At 53.7% G+C, this 15,808-nt stretch overlaps 1 protein-coding gene across 3 annotated transcripts; it reads right to left on the bottom strand.

Annotated features, from left to right (window-relative positions):
- Positions 1 to 5,199: 5,199 nt before the first annotated feature.
- FLYWCH2 (FLYWCH family member 2) lies at positions 5,200 to 15,084 on the bottom strand. 3 transcript variants are annotated; one of them, XM_036089973.2, is made up of 4 exons: positions 14,910 to 15,084; positions 9,697 to 9,798; positions 7,985 to 8,422; positions 5,200 to 6,363 (listed from the first exon to the last, which is right to left on the bottom strand). In XM_036089973.2, exons 3-4 carry the CDS (start codon positions 8,313 to 8,315, stop codon positions 6,260 to 6,262), a joined length of 435 nt encoding a protein of 144 aa, XP_035945866.1. In that variant the 5' UTR covers positions 8,316 to 8,422; positions 9,697 to 9,798; positions 14,910 to 15,084; the 3' UTR covers positions 5,200 to 6,259. The 3 variants fall into 3 exon arrangements, with proteins under 3 accessions (XP_035945866.1, XP_035945874.1, XP_077931074.1); XM_036089981.2 differs by lacking the exon at positions 9,697 to 9,798; XM_078074948.1 differs by lacking the exons at positions 9,697 to 9,798; positions 14,910 to 15,084 and adding an exon at positions 9,392 to 9,601.
- Between the last annotated feature and the right edge of the window lie 724 nt (positions 15,085 to 15,808).

The raw sequence follows: 15,808 nt of genomic DNA on the forward strand, positions 1-15,808 counted from the left end.
GGGCTCCATCCCAGGACCCTGAGGTCATGACCTCAGCTGAAAGCAGACGCTTAACCGACTGAGCCACCCAAGCGCCCCATGCCTGGAGTTTTCAAAGTTCATCCATGCTGCAGCCTGTGGAAGTATTTCGTTTTTGTAATGGCCAAATAATATTGCGTTGTATATATAGACTACGATTTGCATATCCGTTAATCTGTCGATAAGCATCTGGGTTGTTTCCAGGTTTTGGCTACTATGACTCATGCTGCTCTGAGCATTCATGTCCAGATTTCTGTGTGTACGTATGTTTTCAGTTCTTTGGGGTGTGCACCTAGGAGTGGAATTGCTCGGTCATATGGAAACCCTATGTTTAGCCATTTGAGGAACTGCTAAACTGTTCTCCACAGGGTCCTCACCATTTCACATTCCTATGAGCAGCTTATGAGGGTTTTGATTTCTCCACATCCTTGTCAACACTTGCTATTATCTGAGTATAGCCATGCTGGTAGATATGCAATGGTATCTCATTGTATTTTGGGTTTTTTAAAGATTTTATTTATTTATTTACTTGAGAGCGAGAACACAAGAAGGGGGAGGGGCAGAGGGAGAGGTAGACACTTAATTGACTGAGCCAACCAGGTGCCCCAAGCTTTTGCAATTTTTTTTTTAGCTTTTGCAATTTTTAAAAAAGATTTTATTTCATTTATTTGAGAGAGAGAGCACGAGCATGGAGAGGGGCAGAGGGAGAGAGAAAGAAGCAGGCTCCCTGCCAAGCAGGGAGCCCGATGCGGGGCTCAATCCCAGGACCCTGCAATCATAACCTGAGCCGAAGGCAGACCCTTAACGGACTGAGCCACTCAGGCGCCCAGCTTTTGCATATTTACTGTTAATTGCTTGTTTTACACTTTGCTCTTCTTATCGAAGTCTAGTTGACGAACAATGTTATATTAATGTCAGGTGTACAACATTGTGACTGGACAATTCTATAGACTAGGCGACAGCACACCACAATGAGCGTGGTCGGACCTGTCACTACACAAGGTTATTACAGTCTCACTGTATTCCCCAGGCTGCACTCTTCACCCCTGTGATTTCGCCAACACATTCTTTTTTTTTTTAAAGATTTCTATTTATTTATTGAGAGAGAATGATAGAGAGCATGAGAGGGAGGAGGGTCAGAGGGAGAAGCAGACTCCCTGCTGAGCAGGGAGCCCGATGTGGGACTCGATCCTGGGACTCCAGGATCATGACCTGAGCCGAAGGCCGTCGCTTAACCAACTGAGCCACCCAAGCGCCCATAGCCAACACATTCTCTTTTTTTTTTTTTTTTTTTTTTTTTTTTTTTTTTTTTTTTTTTTTTTTTTAAAGATTTTTATTTATTTGACAGAGAGAGACATAGCGAGAGAGGGAACACAAGCAGGGGGAGTGGGAGAGGGAGAAGCAGGCTTCCCACCGAGCAGGGAGCCCGACACGGGGCTCCACCCCAGGACCCTGGGATCATGACCTGAGCTGAAGGCAGATGCTTAACGACTGAGCCACCCAGGCGCCCCTAGCCAACACAATCTAAAAGCACTACATTTTTACTCCCCCAGCACCCAAACTGAACAGCAAAAACAATGGAACTTCATTTTTTGTTGTTGTTTCTTGTGTTTTTGGTGTCATATCTAAGAAATCACTGCCTAGGGTCACCTGGGTGGCTCAGTCAGTTGAGCATCTGCCTTTTGCTCAGGTCATGATCCCAGAGTCCTGGGATCGAGCCCCTTGTGGGGCTCCCTGCTCAGCGGGGAGCCTGCTTCTCCCTCTGCCTCTCCCCTCACTTGTGCTCTCTCTCTCTCTCTCAAATAAGTAAAATAAAATAATCACTGCCTAATCCAAGTTCACAAAGATTTACTCCGTATGTATTTTAAGAGTTTTATACTTTAACTCCTACATTTGAGTCTTAGATCCATTTTCAGTTATTTTTTGTATATGGGGTGAGGTAGGGCTCCAACTTCATTCTTTTGCACGTGGATATCTTTTCCACATAGTGGTCCCGCTACCATTTGTTGAGAATGAAACTATTATTCCCCCATTTAGTTGTTTTGGCTCCCTCGCTGAAAATCAGCTGGCCATAAATAAGAGGGTTTATTTCTGGACTCTCCATTTTATTTCATTGGTCTATGGCCCTTCTTATACCAGGACCACACTGTCTCGACTATTGCTCCTTTGTAGTAAGTTTTGAAATCAGAGAGTGTGAGTTCTCCAATCTTATTCTTTTTCAGGATGGTTTTGGCTGTTCTGGGTCCCTTCAGTTTCTAGGTGTCATCTTCTTTTCAGTCTTTTTTTTTTCTTTTAAGATTTTATTTATTCATTTAGAGAGAGAGTGAGAGCGGGAGGTGGGGCAGAGGGAGAGGGAGAGAATCTCATGCCGACTCTGCACTGAGTGAGGTGTAGGACATGGGCTTGATCTCACAACCCCCAAGATCACGACCTGAGTGGAAATCAAGAGGCTGGAGCTTAACAGACTGAGCCACCCAGGTGCCCCTCTTTTCAATCCTTTTGAGAACAAATCTCTATTTTAATTTTACATCATTGAGAAAACACTGCACAGCAATTATTTTTGTGGGTCTCTGGCTTTTCACTGAACTCTACATTATAAACATCCTGTATGTCATAGGCTTATTTTATATGATTAGCTACACAATTTAGTTCTTTTCTTGGTGGACACTGCAGTTCTAAATCCCGCTATTATAAATATTAACCCGTGGCTGGCTTCATTCCTAACATTTGGGAAATCTGGGTGAAGAGCATATAGGAATGCTTTTACACTTCTTGCAACTTTCCTACAGCTGTGAAACTATGCCAACATAAAACGGCAAAGAGGGGCGCCTGGGTAACTCAGTCGGTTAGGTGCTGACTCTTGATTTTGGCTCAGGTGGTGATCTCAGGATCCCATGAGACCTGGCACCTCCTCCCGCCCCCACGGTCCCTCCCTTGCCCTCCGGTCCAGCCCCACCCACAGCCCACAGCCGCTGGAAGCTTGTCCTTCTCCGACCACCTAGTGCGGTGGGGACCTGGACCACAGCGGGGAGCTGCGGGTCTCAGCTGCGGGCTTGGGCGCTGCTTTCCTGGACACTTGGCGGGCGGCGGCCTGAGCGGCCCCAGTATCAGCCCAACTGCCTTCCCAGGTGCGGGGACGCCCCCGCCTCCACTCCACACGGCGCCCCGGGCCCTCTGCTCACCGCGACCCTCCCCAGGCCCGCGAGGACCCTTGGATCCACCCGCTCCCCTTCGCCCGGCCGGAGCCCCCAGTGTTCTGGCTGCGCGTCCTCTGCGCCTTTGCAGAGTGAAGACGCTGCTCCTCTCCAGAAACCCCCACGCTGCCCTGACACCCCCGCCCCTGCGCCTCCCTCCTGTTGCCATAAAGCTGCTGCTGGAAGTGCCCCCCCTCCCGGGCAGGTGCAAGTGCAGGTCCCATGGGGCCAGCCGGTCCTCCGACTCCCACCACCCCTCGGCGCGCCCCCCTCCCTGTTCTCCATCAGCCCCAGATCCACAGGGACGTCTCAGGGACCCAAATCCACAAAGACCCCTGCTCCGGGGTGCTAGAGCTTCTGTCGGGGAGTCCCGGCGAGAAGCAGCGGCTACAAACAATGAGTTGCGTGGGCGGTTACAGGTGCTGCGTGCGACGGGGGTGGGGCGCTGCAGGTGGTTACGGAGGAACCCTGGCGGCCGGATCGCCTACGCCCACCTCTGAGGAAGGCGGGTGGGAGCCGCTGCGCGCTCCTTCTGCTGGGGAGGCTCCGGGACCGCGGCCGGCGAGCCGCGCGCGCCCCCTATCGGCCGCCGCCCGCCTCGGCCCCGGTGCGGGCGGTGGGAACCCCGGGAGCCAGCGCGGAGGCGGTGCTCACCAGAGAGGCGGAGCGTGCTGCTGCTGTCGCTATTATGATTACCATTCTCTCGGTGACAGCACCCGTGGGCAAGGACGCGTGGGGCCGCGGGGAGCATGGGAGTTGCTGGTCCTCCCCGTGAGCAGCGGTCTCCCTTGTAGAGCTTCGTCCCATGAAAACCCAGGGCTACTTAAAGGCTTGTAGAGCAGCTGGAGAGGACCGGGGTGCAGCCGGCGTCAGGACAGCCGGATGCATGGTCTCCCGTCCCCGTAGTGGCATGCTGCAGTCCGTAAAACCGCGTTGGAAAGTCATTCGTAATGGATTAGGAGAAAATGAGCTGTATCATCCCAATTTTCTGAATATGAAACATTTATAGACTTATCTCTAGATGATAGAATTACTGGAGATATTTGTAACACTTTTTCATAATCAGTACGTATTTATTTCAATGACCATGAATTATCTTTTTTTTTTAGCTTGAGGACCAATAAATTATGTTTTGAAGGAAGTGTATAGTCATCTTCTTTACTTTTTTTTTTTTTTAAGGGGCGGGAGGGGCAGAGGGAGAGAAAGAATCTTAGGCCGACTCCATGCCCAGCGCACAGACGGCTGGGACATGGGGCTCCATCTCAGGACCCTGAGATCATGACCTGAGCTGAGCCGACAGAGCTTCGCAGATACCCTGACTCTTGAGGCAGAGCCCCCTTCATTTTATAATGAAGCCCCCCAACCAAGCCTCTCACAGAGTGCAGAGACCCAGCGCTGGCATCAATCTGTGACCTCTGAGGATTTTCTGCTCTAACATTGAGGGAACCACTCTTCACAGGAACACTGCGATTCTCCTCCTGGTCGCTGGCACTGTCCCTCCCCGATGGGACAACCTGTCACTGAACCAGTGTCAGGTCTTGACAGCACCGCCCACCTCCCCTCGGTCTCCTGTCCCCCAAGGCCGTGGTGGCCTCCTTGCCAGCCTTTCAGAGCCCCCTTTGGACGTTTCCAGTTGGTTCCCCTCATGGAGCCCGTGGGCTTTGTACAACAACGCTGACCGTGTCCCTCGTCTGCCTAAATCCTTCCCTGGCCTCCCACTCCCCATCACGAGCCTGGAATCCTCCCTGTGGGCTCCAGGCCCCCAGACCCTGAGCCACTGCCCACCATGTCCTGCCAGGGGCCAGGTCTGCTGGGACAGCAGGCCGAGCTGCACCAAGTCGCCCCTTGCCGGCCCCCCTGTCCTCCTCAGGCCCCTTCTTCACTCTGCTTCCCAGGGGGAACCCCACCACCAACTCCTCAGGCGTTCCTGTCATCTGACCACACCAGCCCACCAAGGGGATGATGCAGAGCCACAGGAAAGGAGAAACACGGTGAAGAGCAGAATCTATTTAAATATCAAATTAGGACAAAGGAACATTTCAAATGATGGTTACAGAACATAAATGTTAACAACCACGCTGGAGGAGAAACAGAGCAAGATGGAACCGGGCCAGGAGGGGTGCTGAGGAACTCACTTTTCCTAAGAGGGGTCCATAATGCAAGCTAAATTTGGGAAAATAATGTTCAAAAACATAAGGCCTCTAGTCTCAACATTTTAGAAATAATCCATTTGTTTCCTTTGCCCAATGGCAGTTTCCACAAAACGAGGACCACGTGAGGTGAAGCAAACTGGAGGCCGAAGCCTTTCCTGTGGGGGGGCCTCCAGGGAACCCTGACTTCCGTTTGTAGGGGGGGTAACTGTGTTCTGTTCACTTCCTCCTCCAGCAGGGGTGGCACCCAAGGTGCCTGGGGAGGGGTCAAGTGCCCAGGAAGCTCAGCCCCCAAAACACCCAGAAGGAACATGATAGGGGCATCATACACTACGGTCGGGGCCCACCCCCTCCCCAGCAGAACTCTGGGCAACCATGAACACAGGCCCCCATGAGGGGTGGGGGGAAGCTGTCAGTTGGTGGGATGTCTAGAGGAGGCAAGCCTCCTGGGAACAGGCCCTGGATGGATGGTCAGGGAGGGGCTGGATAGGCTTCCCAGGGGCTCAGGCCTGGGGGTCCCACTGTACCCCTTTCAAGCCAGAAGCAGTAGGAAGGAGAAAGCTCAGAGAGCCCACCTAGTCTCCAGGCCAGTGGTGGCTCTCCAGGCTGAGGGGCCGGGGTCTGAGCCCTGGGACAGGGCCCGGGGAAGGCTGGTGGGGTTGCAGTGGGGTCTCAAAGGACCACGGAAGGTTATAAAACCTGTCCATAATGGGACCTCGCATACAGCTCCTTTTATTCTTTTTGAGGTTTTTTTTTTCTGTTTATAAAAGTAATTTATGCTTGATTTGGAAAAAATTACACAATGTTTGAGAATGAAAACCAGTCGCAACTGGGTCCCCAGCAGAAGTCACAGCCAAGGTCACTGATCCAGTAAGGGCATACCCGTGCTTGTCAGAGTTACAGGAGGGTGCTGGGCACGACGGCATCTGCGGTGGGCTCCTCCCCTATGACCTCAGTACTGGGGGCAGACTGCCCTGCCAACCTTCCATCTTCTTTTCCGGCTGGAAGAGAAGGGAGTGGGTCAGGCTGGTGTCACAAAGGAGAAGGGAGGGCGGGCAACCCAGGGCCTGAAGCTCTCAGCCCAGCCAGGGGATGCTCTGGGATGCTGTTGGCTGACTTGCAGAAATAACTGCTGATTTCAGAGACGTGCTCCCTAAGACCACCAGCCCAGGGACAAAGAGGCTGTTAAAGTCATTTCCAGGGAACTTTGGGCTAAATCTGGGCTAAGCACCAGGAAGCCACGGCTACCCCCACCACCTGGCCTGGGATGGGATAAGAGGTGGGAAAGTCTGGGGAGCAGGTATTGAGGTAAACACAGGTGGCAGGTTGAGGGGGTTGCTCCCTGCCCAAGAGCACCTGCCTAGGGGAACCTGTGGGGCTGAGATGTAGCCCTTGCTCTGCCCTCCAGCCCTCCATCTGAGGATGAGTGGCTTCGTTTTAATTCTCGCCAAGGGGCCACCTGCAGTGGGTGGGGCCCACATGGTGCCAGAGCCCAGGCAGATCCGAGAAGTGCGCAGAGGTCTCAGACGGGGTGGAAGGACCAGGAGACGGCCCATCCCACCCAGCTCCGTGGGAAGAACAGGCTCTGACCAGACGCTCCCTACTCCACCCTCTGCAGTGACCAGCTGGTGGCCTCAGAGTGGTGAGTTAGCTCCTTGAGCCCTGCCTCTTCACAGGTCATGGGGACCACACTCTCCACCCCTTGGATTGGTGGGAGGCAGCAGGTAGACATGAGGGCGCACTTGGGGCAGGACTGGCCAGTAGAAACACTCAAGGGTGAGCTGGACATGCCGCAGAGGGGCCTCCAAGCTCTGGGGGGATGGGGTCCCCCGAGTCCTTGAGTGCAGCCCTGTTCAGCAGTTGAGGGAAGCTGAGGGGTCCCTTGGGTCCCCTGAAACTCCAGGCCTGTGGCTGGGGACTCCCCCATCTCGGGTGCCATGGTGTCTCGGCTCCAGGGGAAGCAGTGGAGTTCCCTTCCCTTGGACCTCAGACCACTCACTCCTACACTTCCATCAGTGAGTGGGGTCCCCTACATTGCCCAGGCCAAGTGCCCTGGCTGGCTCCAAGGGGGCCACCTGTTCACAGGCAGCAAATGGGGGCCAAGTGTTGTGGCTTTTATTGTCCCCAAATTCTCAGGGTACAGCAGACCCCACTTCCACTTGGGAAGAAACCCAGCTCAGCTTTTCCCCAGCCACTGGGCATCCCTTCCCTCGAACGCCCCTCAGGAATCCACGCTCAGAGAATGCATCCATGTGCCAGTGTGGCCTGCAGCAAGCCGGGTGGGGGTGGGGGGCCCGCCCGGGGCCTCAGCAACATATACCCCTAGACCCCAAGACACATAAACACATAGACACGTAAGAACAGACAGGAACAGAAATAGGCCCAGGACTCACACAAATATATCTGGAGGGACACAAACACATTCACCCTCCCAGGCCAATCCCCACATAGACACGTGTGCGTGGAGGCCTACGGACATGCAGGCCCTACACCGAGGTATAACGTGGACAGCACGTGACTGTCCAGAGCCAGCCCGGCCCCCAGGCTCCCGGGTGTCAGGGGACTTGCAGCCCCAGGAAGGTCTTGACCACACTGTGCTCACTCCGACCGCCCGGGCCTCACCTGTGTCCAGCTTGCTGCGTTTCTGCTCAGGCTCCTGGGGGGGTGCCTCGATGGCCCTCTGAGCCTCAGGATGGATCTTGAGGAGGGCTTTAGCAAGGGTGGCGGGGCCGGGCACTCCCAGGGACATGATGCAGTGCACCCCTTTGCGCTTGGCCCCTGCCACCTTCGCACTGTCCTTAGACGCCGTCAGCAGGACCAGTTTGGAGAACTTCCTGGGCTTCCTGGGCGCTGCGGGGACAACATCTGTGCCTGGCTCAGGGGACTCCGGGGATGGCTCCTGGCCAGCCTTCACACTCTCACCCTCCTGCTCGCTGGGCTCCGGCAGGGGCATTCTGGGACGATGGCCTGTCCCCCAGGCCACACTCAGGCCCCAGCAGATGGAGTTCTCTTCCTCCTCCTCCTCCCTGGTCGGGAACCTGGCAGTCCAGGGGCTCTGTCCTAAGGAAGGAGGCAAAACCCATCAGTGGAGGCCCCCTTGGACCTGGGGCTCAGAAAATGGACGTGGGGTGGAGGTGGAGGCAGAGGGGGCTGAAAGGCTGGGGAGGGTCCCGCATGGAGCTGGGGAACCCCGGGTCGGTGCTTCCACTCGGCTGCATCCTCTCAGGCAGCTGGGGTCTGTCACCTCCCCTCCCCAAACGCCACTTTCCTGTCTGTAAAATGTGCCACACGCAGGGCTCTCTGGGGGTTGTTGGGGTGCAGGCAGTGAGGCACTGAGAACTGTGAGCTTCTACAAAGAGAGGCCCGTAGGTGCTGAGCACGGTGGGATGTGTCTTCACAGGGTTTCCCATTTAACTTGGCCCCGTGTTATGAAAGTCAGTCATTCTTGGGGTGCCTGGGTGGCTCAGTCGGTTGGGCGTCTGCCTTCGGCAATAGTCATGATCTCAGGGTCCTGGGATCGAGCCCCACATTGGGCGCCCTGCTCAGCTGGGAGGCCTGCTTCTCCCTCTCCCACTCCCCCTGCTTGTATTCCCTCTCTCGCTGTCTTTCTCTCTGTCAAATAAATAATAAAATCTTTAAAAATAGGGCGCCTGGGTGGCTCAGTTGGTTAAGCGACTGCCTTCAGCTCAGGTCATGATCCTGGAGTCCCTGGATCGAGTCCCGCATCGGGCTCCCTGCTCGGCAGGGAGTCTGCTTCTCCCTCTGACCCTCCCCCCTCTCATGTGCTCTCTCTCTCATTCTCTCTGTCAAATAAATAAATAAAATCTTTAATAAAAAAAAAAAAAAAATCTTTAAAAATAAATAAATAAATAAATAAAATGCTTTAAAAAAAAAAAAGAAAGTCAATCATTCTTATTGACCCAGTGTACAGATGAGGACACTGAGGCACGCCAGGATGGCCAACATGGCCATGAAGTGCAGAGCTGGGAGTCTGGTCGAGGGGGATCCAGAGCCCGCCCCACACAGTACCTGGTGTGCCTCATCCAGGATGACGGTAACTGGCCTTCCTGAGCACCAAGCCTCAGGGACCAGCACTTGGCACATGGGCTCATGTCACAGACCCTCCCAGAATGCCCGGTGGCCTTCCTCCTGACACTGTGTCACAGGGAGACCGAGCCGGGCACCGGCCGGCGCTCTGCAGACCACAAAGGGGACGCCTGGCTCTGGGAGGCAGGACTCTCTGGACTCACAACTAGATCCATCTCCCATCCCAAGCCGGAGGCCCTGGACCACGCAGCACTCAGGAAATGCTGGGGTCCCAGGAAGGCAGTGACCTTGTGCCCGAAGCGGGGCTGGCGCTGCCTCAGCCGGGAGGGGACCAGGCTGTAGAGGTGTCCGGAGAATCCACAGTCGCTCTGGGCTCCCTGGCTTCTGGCCTGGAGAAGCAGAAAGGACGTATGACAGGGGCCGACGGCAGGGCAATGTGGAGTAGCCTTTTTGTCTGTTGGGCGCGACTGAGTGCTGGGCAGTTGGCAGGGTCTTCGTCAGCGTACAGAAACAAGACCTCATCCTTAGCAGACAACTCCCCTGCTCATCTCAGGACCCAGGCAACGGCAAGGCTCACAGACATCTACCTGCCCCCTAACCCTGTTTATCTAACCCGGTTTGCAGTTCTCACTGTTTCCTGGGACCCCTCCCAATACATATGGCTTGAGGTGGCCATGCCCCGATTTCCAGTTTTCTAAGACCCCATCCATGAGAGAAGTCGGGGTGCAATGCCAAAGAGGGTTTGGGGTGCCTTGTCCCCTGCAAGCCCTCCTCCCCAGTCCCTTGGCCACTAGACATAAAAGCAGAGACCTCCTGGACTGCGACAGACATGGAGCCCCCACCTCCAGGGGGTGAGCCCTCAAGGAAATCTGCCTGGTAATGGGTCACCTGACCAAGGCACCCCTGGGTTCAGTGTCTCTATCCCTCCTGCCCCTGGCCCCCCAGTTCAGCCCTGGGACAAGCCAACCCCTGTTCCCACAGTGCAGTCCTTCCCTGCCCTGCCCATCCTGTCCCACAGGGTGACATAGCAGTCCTGGAGGAACATGGGGACCAGCTTCAGAAAGGACAACACCAAAGCCTCCCCTGGAAGAGCCATTCTGGGCAGAAAGAGGTTATGGCAGAAGCCCTAGCACAGGCCGTCCTGCCCAATCCACATTCAGATCAGCTTCAGTGCACATCTCCTGGAGCCAGCCCACCTTTCTGGCTTGCAGGCTCCCCCTAGTCTGGGGATGAAATCCTGCAGCGCTGGACCCCTTCCTCACACCATATACAAATACTAACTTTAAAATACTCTTTAGGGGCGCCTGGGTGGCTCAGTCGGTTGAGCGTCTGCCTTCTGCTCAGGTCATGATCCCAGGGTCCTGGGATTGAGGCCCACATCGGGCTCTCTGCTCAGCGAGGAGCCTGCTTCTCCCTCACACTCTCCCTCTGTGCTTTCTCTCTCTCTCTCTCAAATAAATAAATAAAATCTTAAAAAAAATACTCTTTAAAAAAAAAAAAGAGGGGCGCCTGGGTGGCTCAGTTGGTTAAGCGACTGCCTTCGGCTCAGGTCATGATCCTAGAGTCCTGGGATCGAGTCCCGCATCGGGCTCCCTGCTCAGCAGGGAGTCTGCTTCTCCCTCTGACCCTCCCCCTCTCATGTGCTCTCTCTCTCTCTCTCTCTCTCTCTCTCTCTCTCAAATAAATAAATAAAATCTTAAAAAATAAAAAAAAATAAAAATAAATAAAAAAAAAAAAGATAGGAGTAAAGCTTCATGACCTATAATCAGACAAAGCTTTCTTCAATATGACATGAAAAGTACAGGCGACCAAAGAAGAAAGAGATAAACTGGACTCCATCAAATTTTAAAACTTTTGTTAATCAGAGGACACCATCCAGAAAGTTAAAAGACAGCCCACAGAGTGGGAAAGAATTTTTGCAAATCATATCTCTGATGAGGGAATTATATCTGGAATTTATAAAGAACTTTTTACAACTCAGTAACAAAAAGACCAATAACCCAATTTAAAAATGGGCAAAGGCTCTGAACAAGCCTTTCTCCAAAGAAGATCTACAAATGGCCAGTGAGCATATGTGATGCTCAACAACATTAGTCATGAGAGAAACACAGAATAAAACCACCATGAGATACTACTTCACACCACCAGGATGCACATAGTAGAAGGAACACACACAAAAAACAGACAAAACAAGTGTTGGTTTGGATGAGGAGAAACTGGAAGCCTCTTACACTGCTGGTGGGCTTGTCAACAGCACAGCCATGTTGGCGGTCTGGCGGCTCATCAAAACGTTAAGCACAGAGTCACCATACCACCCAGCAATTCCACTCCAAGTACATGTGCAAGAACTGGAAACAAATGTCCACATAAACACTTTTAAGTGAGGGGCGCCTGGGTGGCACAGTCAGTTAAGCTCCCGATTCTTGATTTTGGTTGGGGTCATGATCTCAGGATCGTGAGATCAAGCCCCTCTTTGGGCTCTGTGCTCAGCGCAGAGTCTGCTTAGGATTCTCTCTCTCCCTCTCCTTCTGCACCACCCTCCCCCCAGCTCTCGCTCTCTCTCTGAAATAAATCTTAAAAAAAATTTGTATATGAATGTTCACAGCAGTATTATTCACTGTCACAAAAAGTGGAAACAATTCAAATACCCATTAACAGATGAATGGATAAAAGATGGCATATCCATACAATCGAATATTGTTTGGCAATTCAAAAAAATTATGCTACAACATGGATGAAACTTTAAAAGATTATGCTGAGGGGTGCGTGGCTGGCTCAGTCAGTAGAGCATGCGACTCTTGATCTTGGGGTCGTGAGTTCGAGCCCCATGTCAGAGGGTAAATTGTAATCTTAATTAAAAAAAAAAAACCTTAAAAATAAATAAATAAATAAAAGATTATGCTGAGTGAAAAAAGCCAGTCATAAAAGACCATGTATCATATGGTTCCATTTATATAAAATGACCCAGAGACCAATCTATAGAGTAGAAAAATCTATCCTTAAGAGACAGGAGATGCGTGGTAGGCTAGGGGTGGGGGGGGGCAGCGGGAGAATGAGGAGTGACTGCTAGTGGGGATGGCTTCTGCAGTGGGGAAGGCAATCTTCTGAAACTGGCCATGGAGATGGTTGTGCAACTTTATGAATACATCAAAAGCTGTTGAATTGTACCTTGTGAGAGAGTGAGCTGCACAGTATGTGAATTAGCTCCATAAAACTACTAGAATTAGGAAAAAGGGAAATGAAGTCTACAACCAGTGGTCCCCCAACTTCACCATACCTTAGAATCACTGGGGTTCTTGTGACAAATGCACAGTCCTGGATTACTCCACTACCCACCCCCACTCAAGGGGTCTGGAGAGGGGTTGGAGAATCTATATTTTTTACCAGTACCCCATCTGATTCTGATACTGTGAGAGCCACAGATGGCGCCGTGGGCCTTTCACTCGGGAAATCTGTAACTGCTAGTTGATGGGTTGAACTGCTTGTCAATCTCTCCATGAACAGGAGTGGGTACATCCTTCAGGCTGGATCAGCCTCTTTTCTGGAGTCATCCTTCTAGAAATTTTCTAGGTGTGGAGGGAAGACTTGACAGGCAGCTATTTTAAGTCTAATATATATTTTTTGAAAGTTAAATTTCACTCAATGAAAGTTCACTGAATGAACAGAATTTTTATTTTATTTTATTTTTTTTTTAATTTTATTTTTTAATAACAAAATAAAATAAAAATAAAACACAGGGCTCACGACCCTGAGATCAAGACCTGAACTAAGATCAAGAATCAGATGCTTAACCGACTGAGCCACCCAGGTGCCCCAAATGAACAGAATTTTTAAAAGCGAAGTAGAAATGAATTAAAAAGAGCAAAGGGCTTAATAGTTCACTTCCCTTACTTGACACACTTTCTCTAATTCTGAAATCCAGTGGTTTGAGATCACCATTGACCTCCAGTCACCCATTCATCCTAACCCGCTGTCATGACATGGGTCTGCACAAAGCCAACCCAGAAGTGTCAAGGTGGCTCAGTGTGAACCCTAAATCATACGACGTTAGGAACTGGCAGGAGCCCCTCAGACACTCTGGGAAGCAGAATCAGGGCCTAATGGCCATAACCCCTGGAATCTACAGGATGAAGTCTGCAGATGGGGTGAAAGTTACTAAAGTAGGAGAGCAGCTTGGATGACCCGGGTGGGTCCAATCACAAGGGTCCTAAAAAGTACAAAAGGGAGGCAGAAGAAAGAAGGAGAAAGCTGGATAGAAGCAGGGTCAGAGAGACCGGGATGGTGCTGGCTTTGAAGAAGGAGGGAGCAGCAGGGAGCCAGGCAATCTGGAGGCCTCCAGGAGCTAGAGAAGACAAAGAAACAGATAGTCTCTCCTGGAGCCTCCAGGAAGGAACACAGCTCTGCCTGCACCTGGTTTTAACCTCCTGAGACCCACGTTGAACTTCTGACCTCCAGAACTATAAGACTGTTAGGAAGCTGTGTCCTTTAAAACCACTACATTTGTGGTAATTTGTTACAGAGCAATAGGTAACTAATACAAGGTCCCATCCCTTGTTCCTGAGGCTCTGGAAGGCGTGAACCCTGCCCGGCCACTGACGAGGGCTCAAAAGAATGACCTCCACGCATATGGGAGAAAAATGCCACCAAAATCCACCGGCACCTGTGTCCTCAGCCACCAGGACAAATCCCTTACCCTCTCCCGGTTGGTTCCACCTGTATGATGGGAATGGTGGGGAATTTAGCAGAGGTTCTTAATAGCAGGTAGGCAAGGGTACGCTGTTTCCAAAAGTCCTGGGGGTACTGGCAGCTGTGCCCCAGATCATCACTGTCCCACAGGGCTCACGGAGGACTGTGATTGGGCTGCTGGTGGGATGATGGGCCCACTCAGGTGCGCAGGTACACATCCTCACAGGGGGAGTTTCAAGGCAGCAGGGATCCAAAAAAGGTCAAGGACTGCTACTCTGTAGTACGTAGGGGAGAGCCTGCCCACAGTGGGATTTTCAGGTAACGACACCTCCTTCCCCTCAGCGCCCTGGCTCTTAGGTACCTGTAGTCCTCCTCACACACTGTAATTTGTCATCAATCCTGTCTGTGCTGCACCCAAATGGCCCCTCCTCTCGGCTCCCCTCCCCTCCGGTTAGTACCACCACCTCGTCAGCAAGCCTCCGGGGTGTCCCACGCCCCTGCCCCAATATCTCACAACTCCAACTGCCAGAGTGGGACGAGGCTGAGGATGGCTGCAGGGAGGGAGGCAGTACTGGGTGTGGTCAAGGAAAGGCAGACCAATGTGGGGATCCTTGACTGGGGGTGTCGGGGCTCAGTCCGGAGCCGGGTGGGATGGGGGGGAAGGAGGAGCCAGGAGGAAGGAGGCGGCCTGAGCGCCGGGACGCAGAGCCGGGTGACCCCCCTCCCAGCATCAGCAGCCCCGGGGACCCCCGGGAGGGCCGGGCCACTCCGTGGGACCCGGGACCCTCCCCGGCCCGCTGGGGCCCGTGCTCACCGGGCACCGGCAGGGCGGCGGTGGCAGCGGAGCCCTCCCTCTCCGGCGACCGAGCCGCGGCAGGTCCTGCAGCCTCTTGCCTGGGGCCCCGCCTCGGTTCGGGCCGTCACCTCAGGCTGGGGTCACGGAGCGAGCATGCGCAGCAGGGCCGGGCGGGGGCATTCCTTGGGTGAATTTTGCTGCTCCGGGTCTTCGCCGCACGGAGCCGAACTGGTGGCCTGACCAATCCGCGCGCGGGGGCGGGGTCACGGCTCGCGAAGGGGGCGTGACCAGCCCGGGATTGGACAGCAGCGCCCGGGGGCGGAGCGCCAGCGATCTTACGGCCTGGAATCGAGCTCTGGGCGGGGCTCTCCCAGCTTCAGAGGGTGGGTTTAACTGAGACCCCGGGACTTCCCCCGGGGTTTGACGCCTGCTAGCGGCGAAGGAAACCGGAGCTTTCGTTTGAAGGCCTCGACATCTCCTGTCACTTGCCTGAGCGGGCGGAGGCTGTTATGCTCATTGAAACCGTTGGCTCCGCTCAACCCAACATCCTAGACGACGCAGCATCCTCGCCACCCGCCCCTCCCTCGCCCAGCCGTCCCCCCTCCCTCGCCCACCGGTCCCTCCCATGCCCACCAGCCCCTCCTCCCTCGCCCACCGGTCCCTCCCTTGACCTTCGGCCCAGCCCCACCCACAACCGATGGACGCTTGTTGTTCTCCGACCACCTAGTGCGGTGGGGACCCCGACCACAGCGGGGAGCTGCGGGTCTCGGAGCTGCGGGCTTGGACGCTGCTTTCCTGGACACTTGGCGGGTGGCGGACTGAGAGGCCCCAGCATCAGCCCAACTGCTGCCCGCTGGCCCCTCACTGGCCCCAGGTGCGGGGATGTTCCCGCCTCCACTCCGCACGGCGCCCCGGGC

This window comes from Halichoerus grypus, chromosome 6 (genome assembly GCF_964656455.1).
Source record: "Halichoerus grypus chromosome 6, mHalGry1.hap1.1, whole genome shotgun sequence".
Classification (NCBI taxonomy): domain Eukaryota; kingdom Metazoa; phylum Chordata; class Mammalia; order Carnivora; family Phocidae; genus Halichoerus; species Halichoerus grypus.